Genomic DNA, 19,045 nt, shown 5'->3' with positions numbered 1-19,045 from the left:
TTCCATGTGAACGTATAAGAGCATTTCCACAGTTCTCCTGATGCCGAGAGTCGTGACGCCTCGGGATGCAAACACAACGTCCTTTGAACGCCTTTTTCCTTTTGTTGCTTTAAAGCTAATTAACCAGAAATGTTTCCTCTTTTTGTTCTTTTCTTTTTTCCCCTCTAGCTATCACTCAGCATGTCTTAAATCTCTCGTGTGTGTGTGTGCACATAATTTGAATTTGTTGATCTTTGGTGCTTTTGCAGTGAAGTTTATACAAGTTCACTTTACAAGTGCGTCTCTTTATAAATTCTCCCGCTTGTTTCCTGGAGGCGCGATGACATCATTGCCAACGCCACGATGGGATTTGACACCGGGTACTTCTGCAGTGCCGTTTATATTCTTCGTACTGATCGAATGTTATTGATCGATTGCAAACCTCTTTATCGCTCCGGTCGTCCACCGTGGAAGTCAATGGAAGAGAAAACATGAATGTTGTGAGCGACTATATAAACAATCTGAACCGTGACCTCTGTCGCTCGGTGAAGGACGTTGCAGAGCGGTCCGATCCCCTCTGCGCCGCTCAAGAGAAATGGTTCTCGACGCTCTTGCTGTGTGTTGTGTGACGCTCCAAGGAGGCCTTAGAGTTCATTAATGTGGACAGAGAATGAAACGGAGCTAAACAAAAACACACTTTTCATTATTTATTTTTTAAGTTTAGATCCCTTAAGCTTTGCCTTTTTTGTTTCCTGGAGATTCGTGTGATGTTTGGCATGAAGACGATGCTATCGGGTCGTTTTCACATCCAGGTCCTTAACTCGGACTCGAAACTCAGACCATGTGGCGCTTCAAGAAAAAATCAAATACGATTAGTGTCTCACCTCCTCCGTCGTCTACCGAGAGACGCGAACAGCGGACGCTATTAACGGTGTAACATCGTCATTATTCATTGTTTTATATAAAAGAACCTTTTTACCTTCGCATTGAAAATGCGGAAGGTTATGTTTTGATCGCCGTGTATTTATTTATTTATTTGTATGCGTGTTACTCGCATAACTCAAAAAGTATTAAACCGAATCGCATGAAATTTGATGGGATGATTGGTTATTATCTGGGGACCATTTGATTCGATTTTGGCATCGATCGAGTCAAAGGTCAAGGTCATGAAAAGGTCAACATCTTCTTTTTACCACAGCACGGTCAATTTTTATCCAAGTGGCATGCAACTAACGCCAACATGTTCATAATGCAATGCCCAATCTTGTGATATGCGAAGGTATGCGCTCTACCGAGTGCCCGTTCTAGTTTTCCATATGTTTTTGCTTTGAATAATTCACAATATCCCACACGGTTATGTCAGGAGTTCACCTCGTTGCACACATCAGAGAAAATATGAATGTTTCACGTTCTACTCTACAGCTACTTCTGTAACTTTCCCCCACATGTTCCTCCTCTACTGCTGGTATTGAGCTTTCATTTTCCTTATTTAACAGCATGTTGTCAAATTAATAATATAATAAATTCTTCTCCAGACCTTCATTGTGGGGATTTCTAGCTTTATCACACGTTGACACATGGGGCGGAAAAAACAACAGCCACGCTTTAAAATACACTTTTTTGAAGTCTTTACATGGGTGCGTCGTCACAGTCGAGCACAGCTGTTGCAGCTGGCTGTGATATGATTGGCGGTGGCTCTCGGGCCTCCCATCAGTCAGCATGCTGAAATACACAAGATGGAGGGGGGTGGGGGGTGGTGTTTATTAGCAACCACGTACACAGTGTCAGAGTTACTCATGACCGCACTGGAGATCACATGAGCGGTGACTACGTGAGGTCATCTTCATCCCGTCTGAGATTAGCTCTCGTGATGCAGCCCGCCGGCTAATTTTGATAGATGCTTTCTGAAAAGGTCAAACAATGTGTCTGGAGAAGAAAAAAAAGTATTTGAAGTCGACTAACCTTGCCGCCTTGGTCCCGGGTGCGGACCCGCAGCTTGTTGACCTGCGATTCGGCCGTGTCGGCCCTCTCCTCCGCGTCGTCCAGCTCGTGCTGGAGCTTCCTGGACTTGGAGAGGTTGGTGTTGGCCTGCTCTTCCTGCAGACAAGACGGGGGGGGGGGGGGGGGGACTAAGAAACACTCTGAAGAAGGTGCTCCGGCTAGTTCATCCCTGACGGGGGACGATCAAATGAAAAGCTACCGATGGTCTGGACTCACCGCTTCTTCAGACTGCCTCTTGTAACTCTTCACTTTGGTCTGCAGCTTGTCGCTGAGGTCCTGCAGGCGGACCAGGTTCTTCTTGTCTTCCTCCCCCTTAACAGACAGCACAGGGGGCCTCTTAACAACATGCATGACTCATTTACATCCAGCATGTCTTTTATGTGCAACCACACGGGTGCTGTACCTGGTAGAGGAGCTCTTTGATCCTCCTCTCATACTTGCGAACTCCCTTTTGAAACTCTTGGCTCTTCTTCTGCTCACATTCCATTTCATTCTCCAGTTCTTTGACCTGCCAAGACAATAAACCAAAAACACTCATTATTAAAACTGGTTCCGAGGATTATCACGTGTGATTCTACAAGCGTTTCATCGGTCTCGTCTCTCACCCTGGCTTCCAACTTCTGGACCTGCTTCTTGCCGCCCTTGAGGGCGATCTGCTCCGCCTCGTCCAGGCGCATCTGCAGATCCTTGATGGTCTGCTCCAGGTTCTTCTTCATCCTCTCCAGATGGGAACTCGTGTCCTGCTCCTTCTTCAGCTCCTCTGCCATCATGGCCGCCTGCAAGAACACAGAGATTACTTCGAACGTAGAACACAGAATGATACAAACGTCGACCAGATCACCCGCTGGACATCCGTTTTGTATTCTGTTTATGTAAATGTGTCATATCACGACCCATTTTTATTGAGTTTATTCCAGATCTTACATCGGTGATGGCCTTTTTGGCCTTCTCTTCCGCATTGCGGCCGTCCTGCATTGCATCATCCACCTCATTTGACAGGATGGACAGATCATTCTCCAGCTTCTTCTTCTGGTTGATCAGTCCAGTGTTCTGCATCACAAGAGTGTCATCGTGTCAAGAATCCCCCCAATGTGGTGTCTTTCATGTCTAAAAACTGGTTACCACAAACTGGGATCACATAAATAGAGATACAGGAAGCAAGGGACTATACATTTTAAAGTGATATATGTCACTATCGGGGTGGTTTTTGAACCGCTTCCTCCTACCTGAGAGTGCAGCAGGTTGACTCTCTCGGTGGCCTCGAGCAGCTCGTGCTCGGCCAGCTTGCGAGCGCGGTCGTTCTGCTCCAGCAGAGCTCTGAGCTCCTCCACCTCCGAAGACAGGAGGTTGTTGCGGCGCTCCGTCATCGCCACCTGCTCCTTCCGCTCTTCGTTCTGGTGAACGGTCTCGTCCAGCTCCAACTGGATCTCCTGTCGTCACGGATGATGGAATTTTATTCCGATGCGCTGAAAGCAATCCGACGCGAGTTAATCCGACCGGGGCCGCTCGACGGACTCGCCTTGACCTGGACCTGCAGGTTTCTCAGGAGTTTCTGGGACTCCGAGGCCTGCCTGTTGGCGTGGCTCAGCTGCACCTCCATCTCGTTCAGGTCGCCCTCCATCTTCTTCCTCAGGCGCACTGCTTCGTTGCGAGACTTGGCCTCGGCATCCAAGGTGGCCTGCATGGTCTCCAGGGTCCTTTGGTGGTTATGGCTAGAAGTTAAAAAAAAGAAAAGAAAAGAAATATTACGGAGAGAAAACAGCGTGCGTGGTTGCGGTCGACGGGATGAAATCAGAAAGGAAGAAAAAAGAAAAGAGGGATCGACGAATCGCACCGAAGTTTGTCGATTTCCTCGTCCTTCTCCGCCAGCTTCCTGTCGACGTCGGCCTTGATCTGGTTGAGCTCCAGCTGGATGCGGAGAGTTTTGCTTTCTTCATGCTCCAGAGTGCCCTGAGACAGAAAGACGCTTCATGCTTGAAGATATTCTCTGGGTCACCCCCAAACCACAAGGAGGTGGCATTGAGCGAACTGCTTACTTCAGCTTCCTCCAGGGCAGCTTGAATCTCAGTTTTCTCCATGTCCAGTCCCTTCTTTACTTTCTCCAGCTCTTGGACGGTCTTCGCTCCCTGACCGATTTGATCCGACAGGTCAGCGATCTCCTCTAGGGGCGTAGAGATAGAAATAATGTCAAGGTAAAAGACACTAAAGATGTGTTTCGATACAACCATCTAACTGGGTGTCCATGATGTGAGGGTACCTTGGAGGTTCTTGTTCTCCCTCTTGATGGTCTCCAGGTGATCCAAGGTCTCCTCGTAGGAGTTCTTCAGTTTGAAGAGCTCTGTGCTCAGACCTCGAGACTCCTTTTGAGAGCTCTCCAGCTCTGACTGGCACTCGTCATACTTCTGTTTCCACTCAGCAAGCATCTGGAGAAAACAATACGGCAGTGGAGCAAAAGTCACAAAATGATAATGCACGGTTGTAGAAGGTACCAGAACCCGAGGCTACCGAAGTCGCCAGGTATCAAGACGGATGCGCCAATGATATTATGTTGTTCATCTGACGAATCAGGGTGATTTCCCTTGAGGACCCTCTTCGTTGCCCTCGGCCCGTACCTTGTCAAAGTTGCGTTGCTTCTTGTCCAGGGCGGCAGCGGTAGCGTTGGCTCGCTCCACATCGATGACCAGGTCCTCGATCTCCGTCTGGAGCCGGTGCTTGGTCTTCTCCAGGGAGGAGCACTTGGCATTGGAAGCCTCCACCGTCTCTTCGGCGTCCTGCAGACGGCTCGCCAGCTTCTTCCTAAAGAAAAGGGCGACCGACAACCGAGCGCTCGGATGACGTTCAAGTGATCGTTAACCGTCGTATTTTGACTGCGAGTTGACTCGTCCTCGGCTCACTTGGCTTCCTCCAGCTCCTCGGTCCTCTGAATGGCGTCCGTCTCGTACTTGGTCCTCCACTGAGCCACCTCGGCGTTGGCCTTGGACAGACCTCTCTGCAGCTCGGCCTTGGCCTCCTGCTCCTCGTCGTACTGCTCCCTCAGGAGGTCGCAGTCGTGGCGAGATGACTGCAGCGAGTGGGCGAGGGCGTTCTTGGCCTGGAGAGACAAGTCACATGACGTCAGACGGCCGTCGGTCGAAGTGGAGGAACTCTGAGGTCGAGTTATCTACACCAGTTGTGTAGATAACCACCGACCTTATTCTCCTCCTCCAGCTGTTTCTTGAGCTCTTCCACATTCTGGCTGAAGCCGTTTTTGGCCCTCTGGAGTTGCGACACCATGGATTCCCGCTCTTCAAGCTTCCGGTTCACCTCGGCTACACGGAGGAGAAAAAAAAAGTTCACTCACCTGTATGTGAAAAAAAAATCTGTTTGGGAGACTTACGATAAAAACAACAACAAAAGCTTCTGACCAGACTCGGCCTGAGCTCGAGCTTTTTGGGTGCTGGTGTCGTTGAGCTGCCTCTGGAGCTCGTCGGACTTGGCTTTGGCCTCGTTCATTTGGTCCTCGTACATGCGGCACATCTTCTCTGAAGTGGCCTGCAGACGAGAGATGGGAATGTACGATGTTCTGAGGGATTGATGTCGTTTGGTTGCGTGCCGCTCAGCGCGCCTATCCTCCCCTCTACCTTGCCCTTGGAGAGATGCTCCACAGTCGAGGCCAGGTCGTCGGCCTCTAGCTTGGCCTCGCTCCTCTCCTTCTCCAGCTTCTGCTTGACCCGCTGCAGGCTGTCGATCTGCTCGCCGAGCTCGGCGACGCTGTCGGCGTGCTTTTTCCGCAAGGCCGCCGCGGTGCCCTCGTGGTGCAGCATGGCTTCCTCCAGGTCTCGCCGCAGCTTCAGGAAGTCCGACTCTCTCTTCTTGTTGACCTCGATCTGAGCCGACGTGGCGCCGCCGGCCTCCTCCAGGCGCTCGCTCAGCTCCTCCAGCTCGCGGGCCACGTCGCCGCGCTGCTGCTCCACTTTGGCTCTGCAGGCCCGGTCGGCCTCCAGCTCCTCCTCCAGCTCCTCGGCACGCGCCTGGAGGAAAGAAAGCGAAAGCTCCGTTTTTTAAATTATTATCCAAACCATGTTTCACGAGTGCTCCGTTAAGAGATCGAGAGAGTCGTTCCCACCTGTAGCTCCTTGATCTTCTTCTGGAGCTGAATGACCATGGCTTGCTCGTCTTCTATTCTCGAGCTGACTGCATTCATTTCAAAGTCCCTCCTGGTGGCGAATATTCATTTCATCGTTAATCCATACTTCTCAAAGAGCAAGATCGTATTTTTTGCAGGTGAATATTTGAAAGCTCACTTGTTCAGCTTCTCGTCAAGTTGCTGCTTGTCGTTCTCCAAGTCCATGATGGACTCCAACGACAGTTTCAGATCTCCCTCCAGCTTCCGTCTGACCCGTTCCAGGTCCAGACGTATTTTCTTCTCTTGTTCCAGTGATCCCTCCAGCTGATTCATAGGAAGGAAGGAAAACACACATTACATGTCATGTACGGGATGGTGACCAGCTGGGCTTCTTTGAGGTTTGAGAAACACACTCACGTCGTCCACTTGTTGCTCCAGCTTGGCCTTGGCTTTGGTCAGAGAGTTGACTTTGTCTTCCTCCGCCTGCAGGTCATCCAGCGTCTGCTGGTGAGCCTCCTGAAGAGCCTTCTTCTCTTTGGTCAACTTCAGTATGAGTTCATCCAGAGCGGCCATCTCCTCAATAAGATTCTTCACCTGCAAGCCAGAAAACATGTATAAAAACGTGATATTTACTCAAACTCAATGTACTGAAGGCTCCGTATTATATTAATGTCATAAACCCAAACACGAGGGCGTTAGATGTTCCGACGTTTGTGGGACGTCCTTCGACAAGTATGAAGCAGAACTAGTTTATTATTTCTAACACGGTGGATGAAGGACACGATAACTGTTTCCACGGAGTAAAGCCACGGAGATAAGCCCCGCCCCCTCTCAGGCGAGAACGAAGCATGTGACGCGAAAAAAAGCCACAAATAGTCAAGCGAGTAAACTTTTGGTGCGTTAGCGCCCCCTGGAGGAAACTCGCTCCCCTTTCAAATGCCGCACCTTGTTCTCAGTGGCGTGTTTCTCCTTCTCCACTTTGGCCAGAGTGAGCTCCAGGTCGTCGATGTCTCTCTTGAGCTCGGCGGACTCGTCCTCCAGCTTGCGCTTCTTGGCGACCACGTTGGCGCTCATCTCCTCCTCGTCCTCCAGCCTCTCCGCGATTTCCTTCGCCTTGGACTCCAGCACGATCTTGGCTTTGATGAGCAGCTCGCAGCGGTCCTCGGCGTCGGCAAGATTGTCCTGCTCCTAGGGGGGGGGGGGGGGGGGGACAAGGGTTCAGCACATTCCCACGTCTGTCTGATGACGTCTTCCCGCCACTTACCGCCTGCAGCTGGAGAGAGAGGTCGTTCTTCTCCTGGGCCAGGCTGACCTGCCTCTCCTCCAGCTCTCTGCGTTTGACCTCTGATTTATCCAGAGCCTCCTTCAGCTTGGCCAGCTCCACCTTCAGAGCGGCCATCTCCTTCTCCGTGGCGGCGCTTTTCAGCAGAGGCTTGATTTTGAAGAAGAGCTTCATCCAGTGCCAGTGCTTGACGGCGTTGAAGGCCCGGATGTTCCACTGGATGATCCTCAGAGCCTCGCTAGAAAACACAGGAGGAACCGAGGGGAGAGGTTGGAAGAGTGAGGACTTTTAATATCAGTTCACATTTTTAAGATATACTTCTACTCCAGGGGATACTTATGCAATTGCCAGAGGGATACGTGGACATATTGTGAAAGCTTGTGATTCGATTGAAGTATATACAGTGTATATATATATATATATATATATATACACACGTATTGAATCAGATGATGTCCAGAGGGACCAGATGTGTTTTCCTCCGAAAACAAAATGGCTGCTGTCGTCCGTGAACTTCAGACACTTCAACTTCAATGTCTTTTATATATTTATCCTGTTTATTTTTAAATGACATGTATGTATGTATGACGAGAGTGTAAGTGTAACCAGAGTCAAATGTCATGAATGTGCACACACACACATGGCCAATAAAGCAGATTCTGGGTCTGATTCTTTGGGATTGAGAGTTTTTGAAAAGTAATGAACAAGCGAGTGGAAAGGTCAAACAACTGAAGGTCACAACTGGCTCAACTAGTTCCCAAAAAGAACGACTTAAACCAAGGTTGTACTAATTAGCCGAAGTAATCGAAAGTTTAAATAGTCAGCTAATATATAAACAGCTACAAATAATTAGCTAAAAGGTTTGATGAATGGAGAAAACATGTAGCTTCTGACACTAACAATCAATCAATTTAACTTTTATTACAGACTCAAGGTCCAGATAGTACAAAACATTAACATTGTGTGATAGTTGAATGTGTTTGGAAGTTTTTTAATCTTTTGCTTTTTAGGGTTTTCGGGTTTATTAATTTATTGTTCGGCTTTCAGGGAGATTTTTTATACCATTTAAAAGTCCAAATGTCAACAAGAATTCAACTAAACTAGTTAAAATGAATGAATAATGAATTGTTACAGTATCCACTTTTTAATCCCGAGTGATTTCTTTTGGCTGCAATGGCTGGACCGGTGTCCTCGTATTGTATTTTATATATTGTTGTTGTATTTGTGTTTGTTGTTTTATGGACCCATGAGTCTGGAATAAAGATATATATATATAATGATGTTTCAAAACAAGTACTTGAGTTCTCATCAGAAGTGAAAGTTCAGAAGAAGGTCATAAAGATTCATCCTGGAGTTCCCTGTTATTTTGTTTTGGGTTCCTTATCTCGGCTCTGATCCTGCTGCTATCGGCTCTCTCAGACATGAACTCATACACCTCCTCATGCTGCTTCTGACACGCTGCTTTTGTCACGTGGCCAAACGGGGTGACCAGATTGATTTAGTCTCAGCTGAATGGCGTCTCGCGGCCCTAAATATGGACCCCGGAGCCGACTGGTCAAGGACTCCCCGTCGGCGTTTCGAAGGTGAGTTTTGAGTGAGCGTGCGCACGGCGGGCGCTCGGTGCACATTTCTGACATGACTCCACGCCGGGTGCCTTCTCGAAGGTGAGCGTCCGTGTTTATTTAGAAACCAAAGGCCTCTCTGTCCGAGGGGCCGCGGATTTAATCCCTTGTGCCGCCCCGCCACACCGACATGAAGACAGGCGCCGCAGACAAAAGGGGGCCAGGGGCCATCGGGCGTCCGGAGAGGGGGCCGACGGGTTGTATTTTTAGAGAGAAGGGCCCCGAGCAGCTGCCACTTGACACATGTCGCCACCTAGCTCCGAGGACACCGTCAGCATTGTTTAATTTAGAGAGGCTGGGCTGGAGAGAATGGCCGAAGACCTGCGAGAAGAGTGTGCGTGTGTGTGTGTGTGTGTGTGTGTGTGTGTGTGTGTGTGTGTGTGTGTGTGTGAGGGATGGGGGCACTTATTAACAGTAAGGCCACACACATGCCTGGTAACCGTACAAGGGCAAGCGCACGCCTCACACACGCTGATAACACTGCCCTTGCATGCCACGCATGCTCCAGCGAGGGAGTGAACACTAAGGTATAGTGTGTCACAATGTGGCGATTGAACCTGTTCTGAAGAGCAACTGTTGGGGGGGGGGAGACTTGTGTGTGTGTGTGTGTGTGTGTGTGAACTCGTGTCTTCATTTTCCCTGTGAAGTATCTTTCCCGTCTGCGAATACATTTTATGTTCATTCAGGATTATAAAAAGAAGAAGTCTTCTCACGTCATTTCTGAGAGCTTGTCCCGCTCCTTCCTCATCAACCGGCCCCGAGCGGCGGCCTGCAGCAGCGTCAGCACTTTGGCCAGACGCTGATCCCTCTGAGCCTCGAGGCGGCCGAGCAGGCCGGCCTTGAAGAACACCTACGTGAAGCCGAGAGGATCAAATGAAACGGTGGAAAAAAACCCGACAACAATGAGAAATACCGAACATGAATTACATGGGAGATCTTTTTAGATTTATTTCCCCCTTTTTATAAAAAAATCATCCACTTTAAGCTTTCTTTTGTGGATTATATTGCCATTCACAGCTCTGCTTTTACACAAGCTGCTACTTCCCACCTTTGTGTGTCCAAATTTATACTGGTTGTGGTCGATATCCAGCAGGCACAGCAGCTTCTCCGCAGCTTTCCTGCTGTCCATGAACTTATCGTCCGGGATGACCTGTGGGTGCAGGATGCGGTAGCTGAACGGACGAATAAAAAAAACGAGTGCTTTAGGACAGATTACTGGGACTCAAAATCAACGCCATGTTATCCAAAGGCAATCTGAATGTGGTCTGTATACCGCTGCTTGAATTCGGCGTAGAGGATGCGGTTGGGAAAGCCTTTCCTGCAGATTCTGATGCCTTCCAGCACGCCGTTGCAGCGCAGCTGGTTCAGGACCAAGAACGAGTCCATGATCCCTGTGCGGGGGGGGGGGGGTGTTCAATTCCAACATGAGACCGGTCCCGTTTGCCTCGGAACGACGTGTGCGTGATCGTGCTGCTCGTTACCTGGAGTCTTGGTCTCATTCGGGACGATGCAGCGAACAAAGTGAGGCTGCGTGCTGCGCAGGTTGGTCATCAGCTTGTTCAGGTTTTCCTGTCGTAAATAAAAAAACGTTATAAATCAAGTCACATGAATAAATACATATATATAAATATAAATATATATATAAATACATATACATATAATTATATATATATATACATACATTAATGTATATAAATATAAATAAAAAAACTTTATAAATCAAGTCACATGAATAAATACATATATATAAATATAAATATATATATAAATACATATAATTATATATATATACATACATATATGTATATAAATATAAATAAAAAACTTTATAAATCAAGTCACATGAATAAATACATATACAGGACTGTCTCAGAAAATTAGAATATTGTGATGAAGTTCTTTATTTTCTGTAATGCAATTAAAAAAACAAAAATGTCATGCATTCTGGATTCATTACAAATCAACTGAAATATTGCAAGCCTTTTATTCTTTTAATATTGCTGATTATGGCTTACAGTTTAAGAAAACTCAAATATCCTATCTCTAAATATTAGAATATCATGAAAAAGTATACTAGTAGGGTATTAAACAAATCACTTGAATTGTCTAATTAACTCGAAACACCTGCAAGGGTTTCCTGAGCCTTGACAAACACTCAGCTGTTATAAATCTTTTTTTTTACTTGGTCTGAGGAAATATTAAAATTTTATGAGATAGGATTTTAGAGTTTTCTTAAGCTGTAAGCCATAATCAGCAATATTAAAAGAATAAAAGGCTTGCAATATTTCAGTTGATTTGTAATGAATCCAGAATGCATGACATTTTTGTTTTTTTAATTGCATTACAGAAAATAAAGAACTTTATCACAATATTCTAATTTTCTGAGACAGTCCTGTATATAAATATAAATAAATATATATATAATTATATATATATATGTATATATACATATATAAATCTAAATATATATAAATATATATATGTATATATAAATATATATATAATTATATATATATGTATATATAAATATAAATATATAAGTATATATATAAATATATATATACATGTATACATGAATATATATTTATATATATATATATATTCCGACAAAAAAAGAAATATGGGCATATACATTTTTTTTATTCTGCAGGACTTTGACTTCCTCGATGTAAAGGAGCGAGGAGCCAGCACAGACTTAGAGTGATGTTCATGTGATCATTGCCCTAAACATCACTGCAAGTCTTAACTGCCTCCGTCTCAGCCGTCCAACGACGCTCGCGCCGCACAGAACATGGAATATTCTCGTCGGAATTCCTCAGCAATGGACCGTTTTCCCCCCCGTGGTGTCAGTCTCACCTTGTGAAGCTGAGACATGGTCTGGAACGAGGCCGCCTTCCTCCTCTTCTCCTTGCCGCCGATCTTGTGCTCGGGCACTGCACGGGGGAGGGGGTAATGAGCAGGGTGGTTAGTTTGAACCTCCTTAAGATGCCCCCCCCGACCCTCCTCGTATGGCATTATAATCACAGCTCACTGTACCCGAGTCTGAGGCGACGTAGTTCTCGTACAGAGCGGTCAGCAGCTTGTTGCCGGACTTCCGGAAACACGCCACCACCGTCTCGTTCAGCGGGTCTTTATTTTTATCCAGCCAGCCAATAATGTTATACGGCACCTGTCGAAGCAGCACGGACATCCGTGTTAGTGAACGGTGTGCAAGAATCAATGTCGCTTGGGAGAGAACGCACTTACCACTCCGGAATAGTGCACCAGATCAAAATGAGCCTCGCACTTGCGCTTCTTGTCCAGCTTTGGCTTTTGGAAATTGGGCGACTTGCCGATGTGATTATCGTACAGCTTGGCTTTGAAGCTGCTGTCGGTGGCCTTTGGGAACATGCACTCCTCTTCAAGGATGGACATGATGCCCAGCGGCTGCAGAAAGAGCAAGAAGTGTCACACACACACACACACACACACACGGCTCTCTTGGAAACTTGTTTTTTATAATTCAACTAGCTCCTGTGGATTAAAAAACCCGCTGCGTTCACCTTTTCAATGAGATCGATGCAAGCTTGAAGGTCCAGGCCGAAGTCGATGTAGGTCCACTCGATGCCCTCCCTCTTGTACTCCTCCTGCTCCACGGTGAACATGTGGTGGTTGAAGAACTGTTGCAGTTTCTCGTTTGTGAAGTTGATGCACAGCTGCTCGAAGCTGTTGAGCTGCAAAGGGGGAAAAAACACGCGTTCTAATTCATCACAATATGCACCTGTCGATATTACACTCAACGTATGGCCGTAGAAGACAGAAAACCAGTTTGGTTGTCATGGTTTTTGATGAAAAATAATGACTTACTTCAAAGACCTCAAACCCCCCGATGTCCAGGACCCCTATGAAGTACTGGCGAGCCACGGAGGTGTACAGGGTGCGGTTGATCCGTCCCACGATCCATTTGAACATGCGGTCGTACGTGGCTTTGGCCAGAGCACCGACGGCGTAGTTCACCTACAGGAGCAATGCAGATGTCATTCACATGAATAGCCTCTCTGTTGCTTGGTTACCAGAGTCCAGTGTGTGTGTGTGTGTGTGTGTGGAGTATTGATCGACCAAGGTTAAAGAAGCCGTCCGTCATCAGCATATACTACATCCAACCAGAGTGAACACACTCAACGTGTATCTGGGATATTTACCTAAAAGATGTTAAAAAAGAGATAAATATTTCATGAATGTGCTTCTGGTGGCTGGAAAAAAGACTCTCAGGAAATGTTTATCACAAGAAAGTCCTCCTCTGAATATTGGATGGACGTTTACAACATGGAGAAGATAATCTGTATTACAAATTGGATCAGTTTTTGGCATATTGGGAAAAATGGGTCACACCTCATAGACCTGATTTTATTCTAATGAATTAATGAATGTACAATAGATTGTTTTCTTTTTGTTTTTTGTTTCATTCTGTCTCTTTTGTTGTTGTTCATCCCATGTTTTACACTTCTTTCTATAAATATGTAAAACTAAAATGAGCATCGTCTAAAAATCTGCACATGCAATGTTGATTGTCTGAAATAAATCTGTAAAGGTGTAATTGATGACTACTTTCAATTTTTAAAAATTGACACACTGAAATTATTTCCACCCTGTCACGTACATTTCTTTTCTTTTCATTTATTTTATTTTAAGTCGTGTCTCCTTTTGCGCAAAAAAGATCTCATTCATCGTCTTTCAGAATTTCTAAACAATTAAAAACACAGACGGCGGACGTTGCACCTCCTCACCTGTTCGACGTTCTGCCCCTTCACCACATACTCGTTGCCCACCTTCACCCTCGGGTGCAGCAGGCCCTTGATGAGGTCAGCTGAACTGATGCCCATCAGGTACGAGGCCTTGTCGGCACCTGGTGAACACACACAGGAAAGATAATAAATCACAAACTTGTTTTTGAAATCGACCGGCTTTGTTCTGGTGCCGGACGTCTCGCTGCCGGCTCTTACTGTCGGTGCCGTCGGCCTCCGCCTGCTCCTCCCGCTGCTTCAGCTTGAACTTCATGTTGCCAAAGTGCATGATGGCTCCGACTATTTTATAGCAGCCGTACTTCTCGTCGGCCAGGAAGCCGAGGATGTCCATGGCTTGCTGTGAAAGAAGCCGAGATCAGTTATCCCACGACTTCACACACACTTTAAATGCGGATATAATAAAAAAGCTCTTACATCAGTAGCTACGAACTCCTGTTCGTCATCCATGCCGTCCACGGTGGTCACGCCCTGCGAGCAGAAGTGGCAGTCGTACGGGTTGGAGGTCACCAGCAGCATGTCTGGAGGAACAAAGAGTCTCCAGGGTCAGCGTCGCTTGTCCCGAACGTCAGGAAATATCCAAAAAGCGTCCGGAATGACTCACCTAACAGTTCCGGTTTCTTCTGAGACATGATCTGGTAGTAGATGTGGTAGCTCCTCTCACCGGGCCGCTGAAATATCACTCTGGATTTTTCCAGAAGATCTGGAGGGAGAAAAAGAGAGAGAGAGAGAGAGTAGAGGGAGAGAGAGGCATGTTCGTATTCGTGACGGACCAAGAAGAGGACTTCAGGAATGTTTACATTACATATCAACTCACAGATGTCAATATCAGATGAGGCCAGTTTGCCAGAAGGCCCAAAGTGGATCCTGATGAACTTGCCCTGTGGGGGAAATATATTTTAAATGCTGCAGAAATCAAGCAGCAAATGAGCAAACTGATTGTAATGCATGCACACTCTGTACAGGAGAGGTTGTTTTTCTTCTTCCTGGTACTCACAAAACGAGATGAGTTGTCATTTCTTAGCGTTTTGGCGTTACCAAACGCCTCCATGGCTGGATTTGCCTCAATGATCTGATCCTCCAGGGTCCCCTGGGTGAGTAAAATGTCACATTATTATTCAATGTTCACATTTTATTTTAAATCACTGTTAAACACAATGTAGTGGTGTCATCCCCCCCCCCCCCCTGCAGCTTAAACTCACCCCTGTTTTAGTGGCCAGACCTTGCTGCAAAAGAACAAGTTGAGAAGCCTGTGAGTTTCATATCATCTAAATCAAGATTGAATAATTCTTACACAAGCAAAAGGGAAAGTTCATAACCAACTCGAGAATTAGATAGTTGTTAAAAAAAAACAATGGCCACCTTGTTTTAAATGATGAGGTGTGGTAGAAAAAGGTAAGGAAAAATTAACACAGAAAACTCAAAACCAAAACTCAAAGCAAAGGGAAAGATAATGGAAAATGTTGAGCCAAAAAAATATGAAAATGACATGGAAAGGGAAAAATAGTTAAAAAATCAATAAGAAAGAGTAAAGTGGCTTGAATGGCTTCACAACACATGAGGGTAAAGACATGTACCATGGAGAATGTATATGGACACGGTTAAAAAGGGACACATGGAAGGATTCCTGGGGCCAAAAAATTAATAAAAATGAAGAAAAGAAAAAGAAAATACAGCAACAAAAAAATGAAAAAGAAAAACTGGGAAACCAAAAAAAAAACCTTGCCACATCAGCCTTACTCCTTTTTTGGCAGTTGTCTCCCCAATAGCTGCCAGAATGGCAAAATACTGAATGACACGTTTCGTGTTGACAGTTTTGCCAGCACCGGATTCTCCGCTACAGGAGTGTGACAAAAATAACAATAAAGTGTACATACAACAGGTCAAAACGGTGCAACGGTAGTAGTGTAAAATCAAAAATAATTACACACTGCATGTCACAAAACAGACAGAAAAACAAAAAAAACAAGTGAAGATAGATTTCAGTAAAAAAAAAGTCCAAAACTTTGGAGAAAGAAAAAAGAAAATCTAATTTTGAAAATAGCTGCGTGTGGACGGAGTACGTGTTTTATTCTCTAATTTGTGACAATAATAGATAAATATATTCACTTACGTGATAAGCATGGACTGGTTCTCTCGATCTGAGGAAAAATAAAATAACACAGGGCGTAAACATAAATTAAAGAGTTAGTGTTGAATTTTTTGAGCACATTCATGTGTGTGTGTGTTGTTATAATATCTTAGTGTGCACTCACTGCGCAGCATGTCATTATATGCATTGTCTGCGATGGAGTAGATGTGCGGCGGAGACTCAAAGCGCCCTTTGCCTCTGTAGGCGGCGATCACAGGGGTCGTGTAGATCGGCAGCCATTTGTATGGATTGACCGTCACAGAGAAGAGGCCGGAGTAGGTCTGAGGACACGGCACAACACGGCACAACATGAACACACACACACACACACACACACACACGTCTCCGAAAGCCAAAAATGGCCAGTACTGTCACTGCTCAAGCTTGCAGTTGTAATTTAATCTGGGAAAATGATGCCTCTTAACATGGAAACATTGGGAGAGGGGAAATACCATTAGTCCATAATGGGACACTCACATAAATCATCCAGGCGGAGTAGCGTTGGCGCAGGTTGTGCAGCACGGACGCCTCGTTGAGGTGCGTCAGCGTGACCATGTCTTCGATCATGTCAAACTTCGGAGGGTTCATCTGCTGGACGTCACACTCCCTCACCGACAGAGTCTGAAGGGATGGACGTGAGAGGCAGACGTGAGGAGGGGAACCGCCACGGGGTCGCACGCGTGCGTGTTCATTCATTAGAGGGCGAACACTTACCCTCCCGTCTTTGGTCTCGGCGAGGACTTTGTCACCGCTGAGCTCCTTGATCTCGATCTCGATGTATGCTTCTTTGTCATCGGGGATCCAGGCTCGCTTCTTAGCTATAACAGGTGCAGCAGACAGAGGAGGATGTTGGGAATTAGTACAGAAAGTAAAGAAGTATACCAAATAATCACAAAATGAAAGTGTCGCACAGATGAGCAGGTGTGGCAGAAATACTCTCTTCGACCTCGAGTGTTGTGGTAGACATGATTTTAAAACTATATTTCTATAGCAGCCTTCAAAAAACTAATTTACAATACATAATGATTCATTCGAGCATTTTACTTTGAAAACAATTATAATCTATTAATTTGTTTAATAGGGTAATATAGTTTGAACCTATTTTGCCATGTGTTCAGGCTGTTTTTTGTCTCGTTTTTGTCTGTATTGTTGCCTGATTCAAAAACAGATATGACTTTAATATTGAATAAAACAAACTGATGACATTTTTGATGAAATGTGATTTGACGTTTTCTTTAAACACCCTCTGTGTGTGTGTCAGGCCTACCTTCAAACGCGGCGCTGAGCGACGCCATCAGGTCCGCGTCAGGCTTGCGTAAATACGACGCAGCCTCCCCGAATTCCTTCATGTCAATGCGCGACATGGCGGCAGCTCCTCGGCCGGCCCCAACAACCCGACGTACCAGAACAGACGAGGTGAGGAACTCCTCTGGTAAGATAACAAAGCTTTGCAGTTAGGATCACAGTAGTTCTTTTATCTGTTAAGGCGGATTTTTTTTCTTCTTCTTCTTCTTCAGTCCCTCAATTCTTGCCGAAAACAATCCTCGCTGTGCGTAAAAAAGCGCACATCCACCATCAACACAAGTGAGAACACAAATATAGAAACACCACATCCCCACACCACCACTCCTCTGCGCGTTAACTACCACGTGCCATAATAAAGGCAAACACTATCCATATACTGTCTGTACTGAACTGTGACTCCTTCAAAACACTTTAAAGGGCAGCAAAGCCGCGCGTAAAAGCCGCGCGTAAGAGTGCGTAAAGTTCAACCTACCAAACACAAGTTGCCCGCTGACCTCAGGACGCGACCACAAACGAAATAACAGCTTGGTGAGATGTGCCCTCCTTTATACTGTGTTTCCCCCAAGGTCACGGTCAGTGGACATTTGTCCCTCATTAGCATATGCCACCTCCTCCGGCGCCGATTGGTGCTGAGCAGCGTGTCTCAATTGACACAAAAGGAAAGTTACGTTTTTGTCATTGCGCTAAACCCACGCCGGCTATTTTTGTGACCAAGTTATTTTATGCACTGTACACACTGCGAGGGAGTAAGAGAGAGAGAGAGAGAAAGAGAGAGAGAGAGAGAGTTGCATTTGGAGCATCCTAATAGGGGGGAATTTTTTTCACTCCGCAGATTTTTGTCTGTGTCCACACACCTAAACACAGCCTGTAAATTAAACGGAATTATATGTGGGAAAACCACCAAATTATTTGCATAGAATATTAAAAATACTTTTTATGTTACAATCAGTAAGTTTTAGGATCATATTGAGAATTTTTTATTTGTTTTTTAATTCCCCCTCGACCTCCTGATAAACACAAATTAACTCTTCCCACTGTAGCTGATGCTTATGAGCTCATGTTGGCCTCGAAGTAAAGAGGCCTGTAGCTCCAGTGTTGTTCAGGGCCAACGGTGATGTTTGCTATTGTGTTTGGCCACAGAGGATGCAACCTTAGAGGACATTATTTCAGGAGCTGAGCGGCATTAAACATGCTACTATAAATACACAACATTATATTAATAGAGAGAAGCGTGGCGCGTGGCTCCGACGCAATAAAGAGACTTGCGTGCGTTTGAAAGCAATAAGCATGAGAGACGATTCATTCATTAGAAGTGAAAAGTGAAAAGCTCTTCGATTTAATTTAAGTTTTTCAGATTGCTTCTAGGAGGACGTTGCCAGCAGTATGTATTTTGGAGTTTAGCGTGGTAACTATTCAACGGTAGCACGGTAGCACGGTGGGTTAAATGGTAATTTTGTGTATTCATTAAGAAATCAATCCAACTATATTTATGTAGAACAAGAAGTCACACGTCAAATGAAACTCAGGAAATTTACGGAAATGTGTCAAATAATGTATAATCTGATGTAAAACAACGATATTTAAAGGCCTGGCTAAAAAAAAAGGGTGTTTAAACTTTTCTTCTATAGATATCAGCACTCTCTGCTCCCCCTATATATCCACTAATTCTGGGCATTAGCGCTGCGCCTCTCACACTCCGGCTCCACCACGATCTGACCTTCAGAGCAAGGGGAGAGGTGGGTGCCTGGTATGAGAGCAGGGTGACAGTGCAGCACGGGGGTGGGTGGGTGGGGGGGGACGGGGGACCACAGTTTCTCAGAATAGACAAAGCCAGAGTCC

The 19,045-nt window shown here is 45.8% G+C and overlaps 1 protein-coding gene across 1 annotated transcript; it reads right to left on the bottom strand.

Moving 5' to 3' along the window:
• Positions 1 to 1,521: 1,521 nt before the first annotated feature.
• Positions 1,522 to 17,730, bottom strand: myh7ba (myosin, heavy chain 7B, cardiac muscle, beta a). The gene is made up of 44 exons (XM_056438466.1): positions 17,679 to 17,730; positions 17,169 to 17,330; positions 16,616 to 16,719; positions 16,379 to 16,522; positions 16,026 to 16,182; positions 15,884 to 15,911; positions 15,511 to 15,607; positions 14,973 to 14,996; positions 14,768 to 14,860; positions 14,588 to 14,651; positions 14,375 to 14,473; positions 14,188 to 14,291; positions 13,972 to 14,110; positions 13,756 to 13,874; positions 12,836 to 12,985; positions 12,532 to 12,702; positions 12,236 to 12,415; positions 12,026 to 12,158; positions 11,846 to 11,922; positions 10,471 to 10,558; positions 10,263 to 10,380; positions 10,038 to 10,161; positions 9,703 to 9,839; positions 7,350 to 7,605; positions 7,031 to 7,273; positions 6,503 to 6,679; positions 6,264 to 6,409; positions 6,086 to 6,176; positions 5,601 to 5,990; positions 5,385 to 5,511; positions 5,170 to 5,288; positions 4,875 to 5,071; positions 4,593 to 4,776; positions 4,238 to 4,403; positions 4,017 to 4,141; positions 3,815 to 3,930; positions 3,500 to 3,692; positions 3,207 to 3,410; positions 2,905 to 3,030; positions 2,586 to 2,756; positions 2,384 to 2,488; positions 2,197 to 2,292; positions 1,942 to 2,076; positions 1,522 to 1,701 (listed from the first exon to the last, which is right to left on the bottom strand). Exons 2-44 carry the CDS (start codon positions 17,263 to 17,265, stop codon positions 1,690 to 1,692), a joined length of 5,826 nt encoding a protein of 1,941 aa, XP_056294441.1. The 5' UTR covers positions 17,266 to 17,330; positions 17,679 to 17,730; the 3' UTR covers positions 1,522 to 1,689.
• Between the last annotated feature and the right edge of the window lie 1,315 nt (positions 17,731 to 19,045).

The sequence above is a fragment of the Pseudoliparis swirei genome, chromosome 18 (genome assembly GCF_029220125.1).
Source record: "Pseudoliparis swirei isolate HS2019 ecotype Mariana Trench chromosome 18, NWPU_hadal_v1, whole genome shotgun sequence".
NCBI classification, from domain to species: Eukaryota; Metazoa; Chordata; class Actinopteri; order Perciformes; family Liparidae; genus Pseudoliparis; species Pseudoliparis swirei.
Note: the sequence above shows the minus strand (reverse complement) of the source record. Positions and strands in the feature narration are given on the sequence as shown.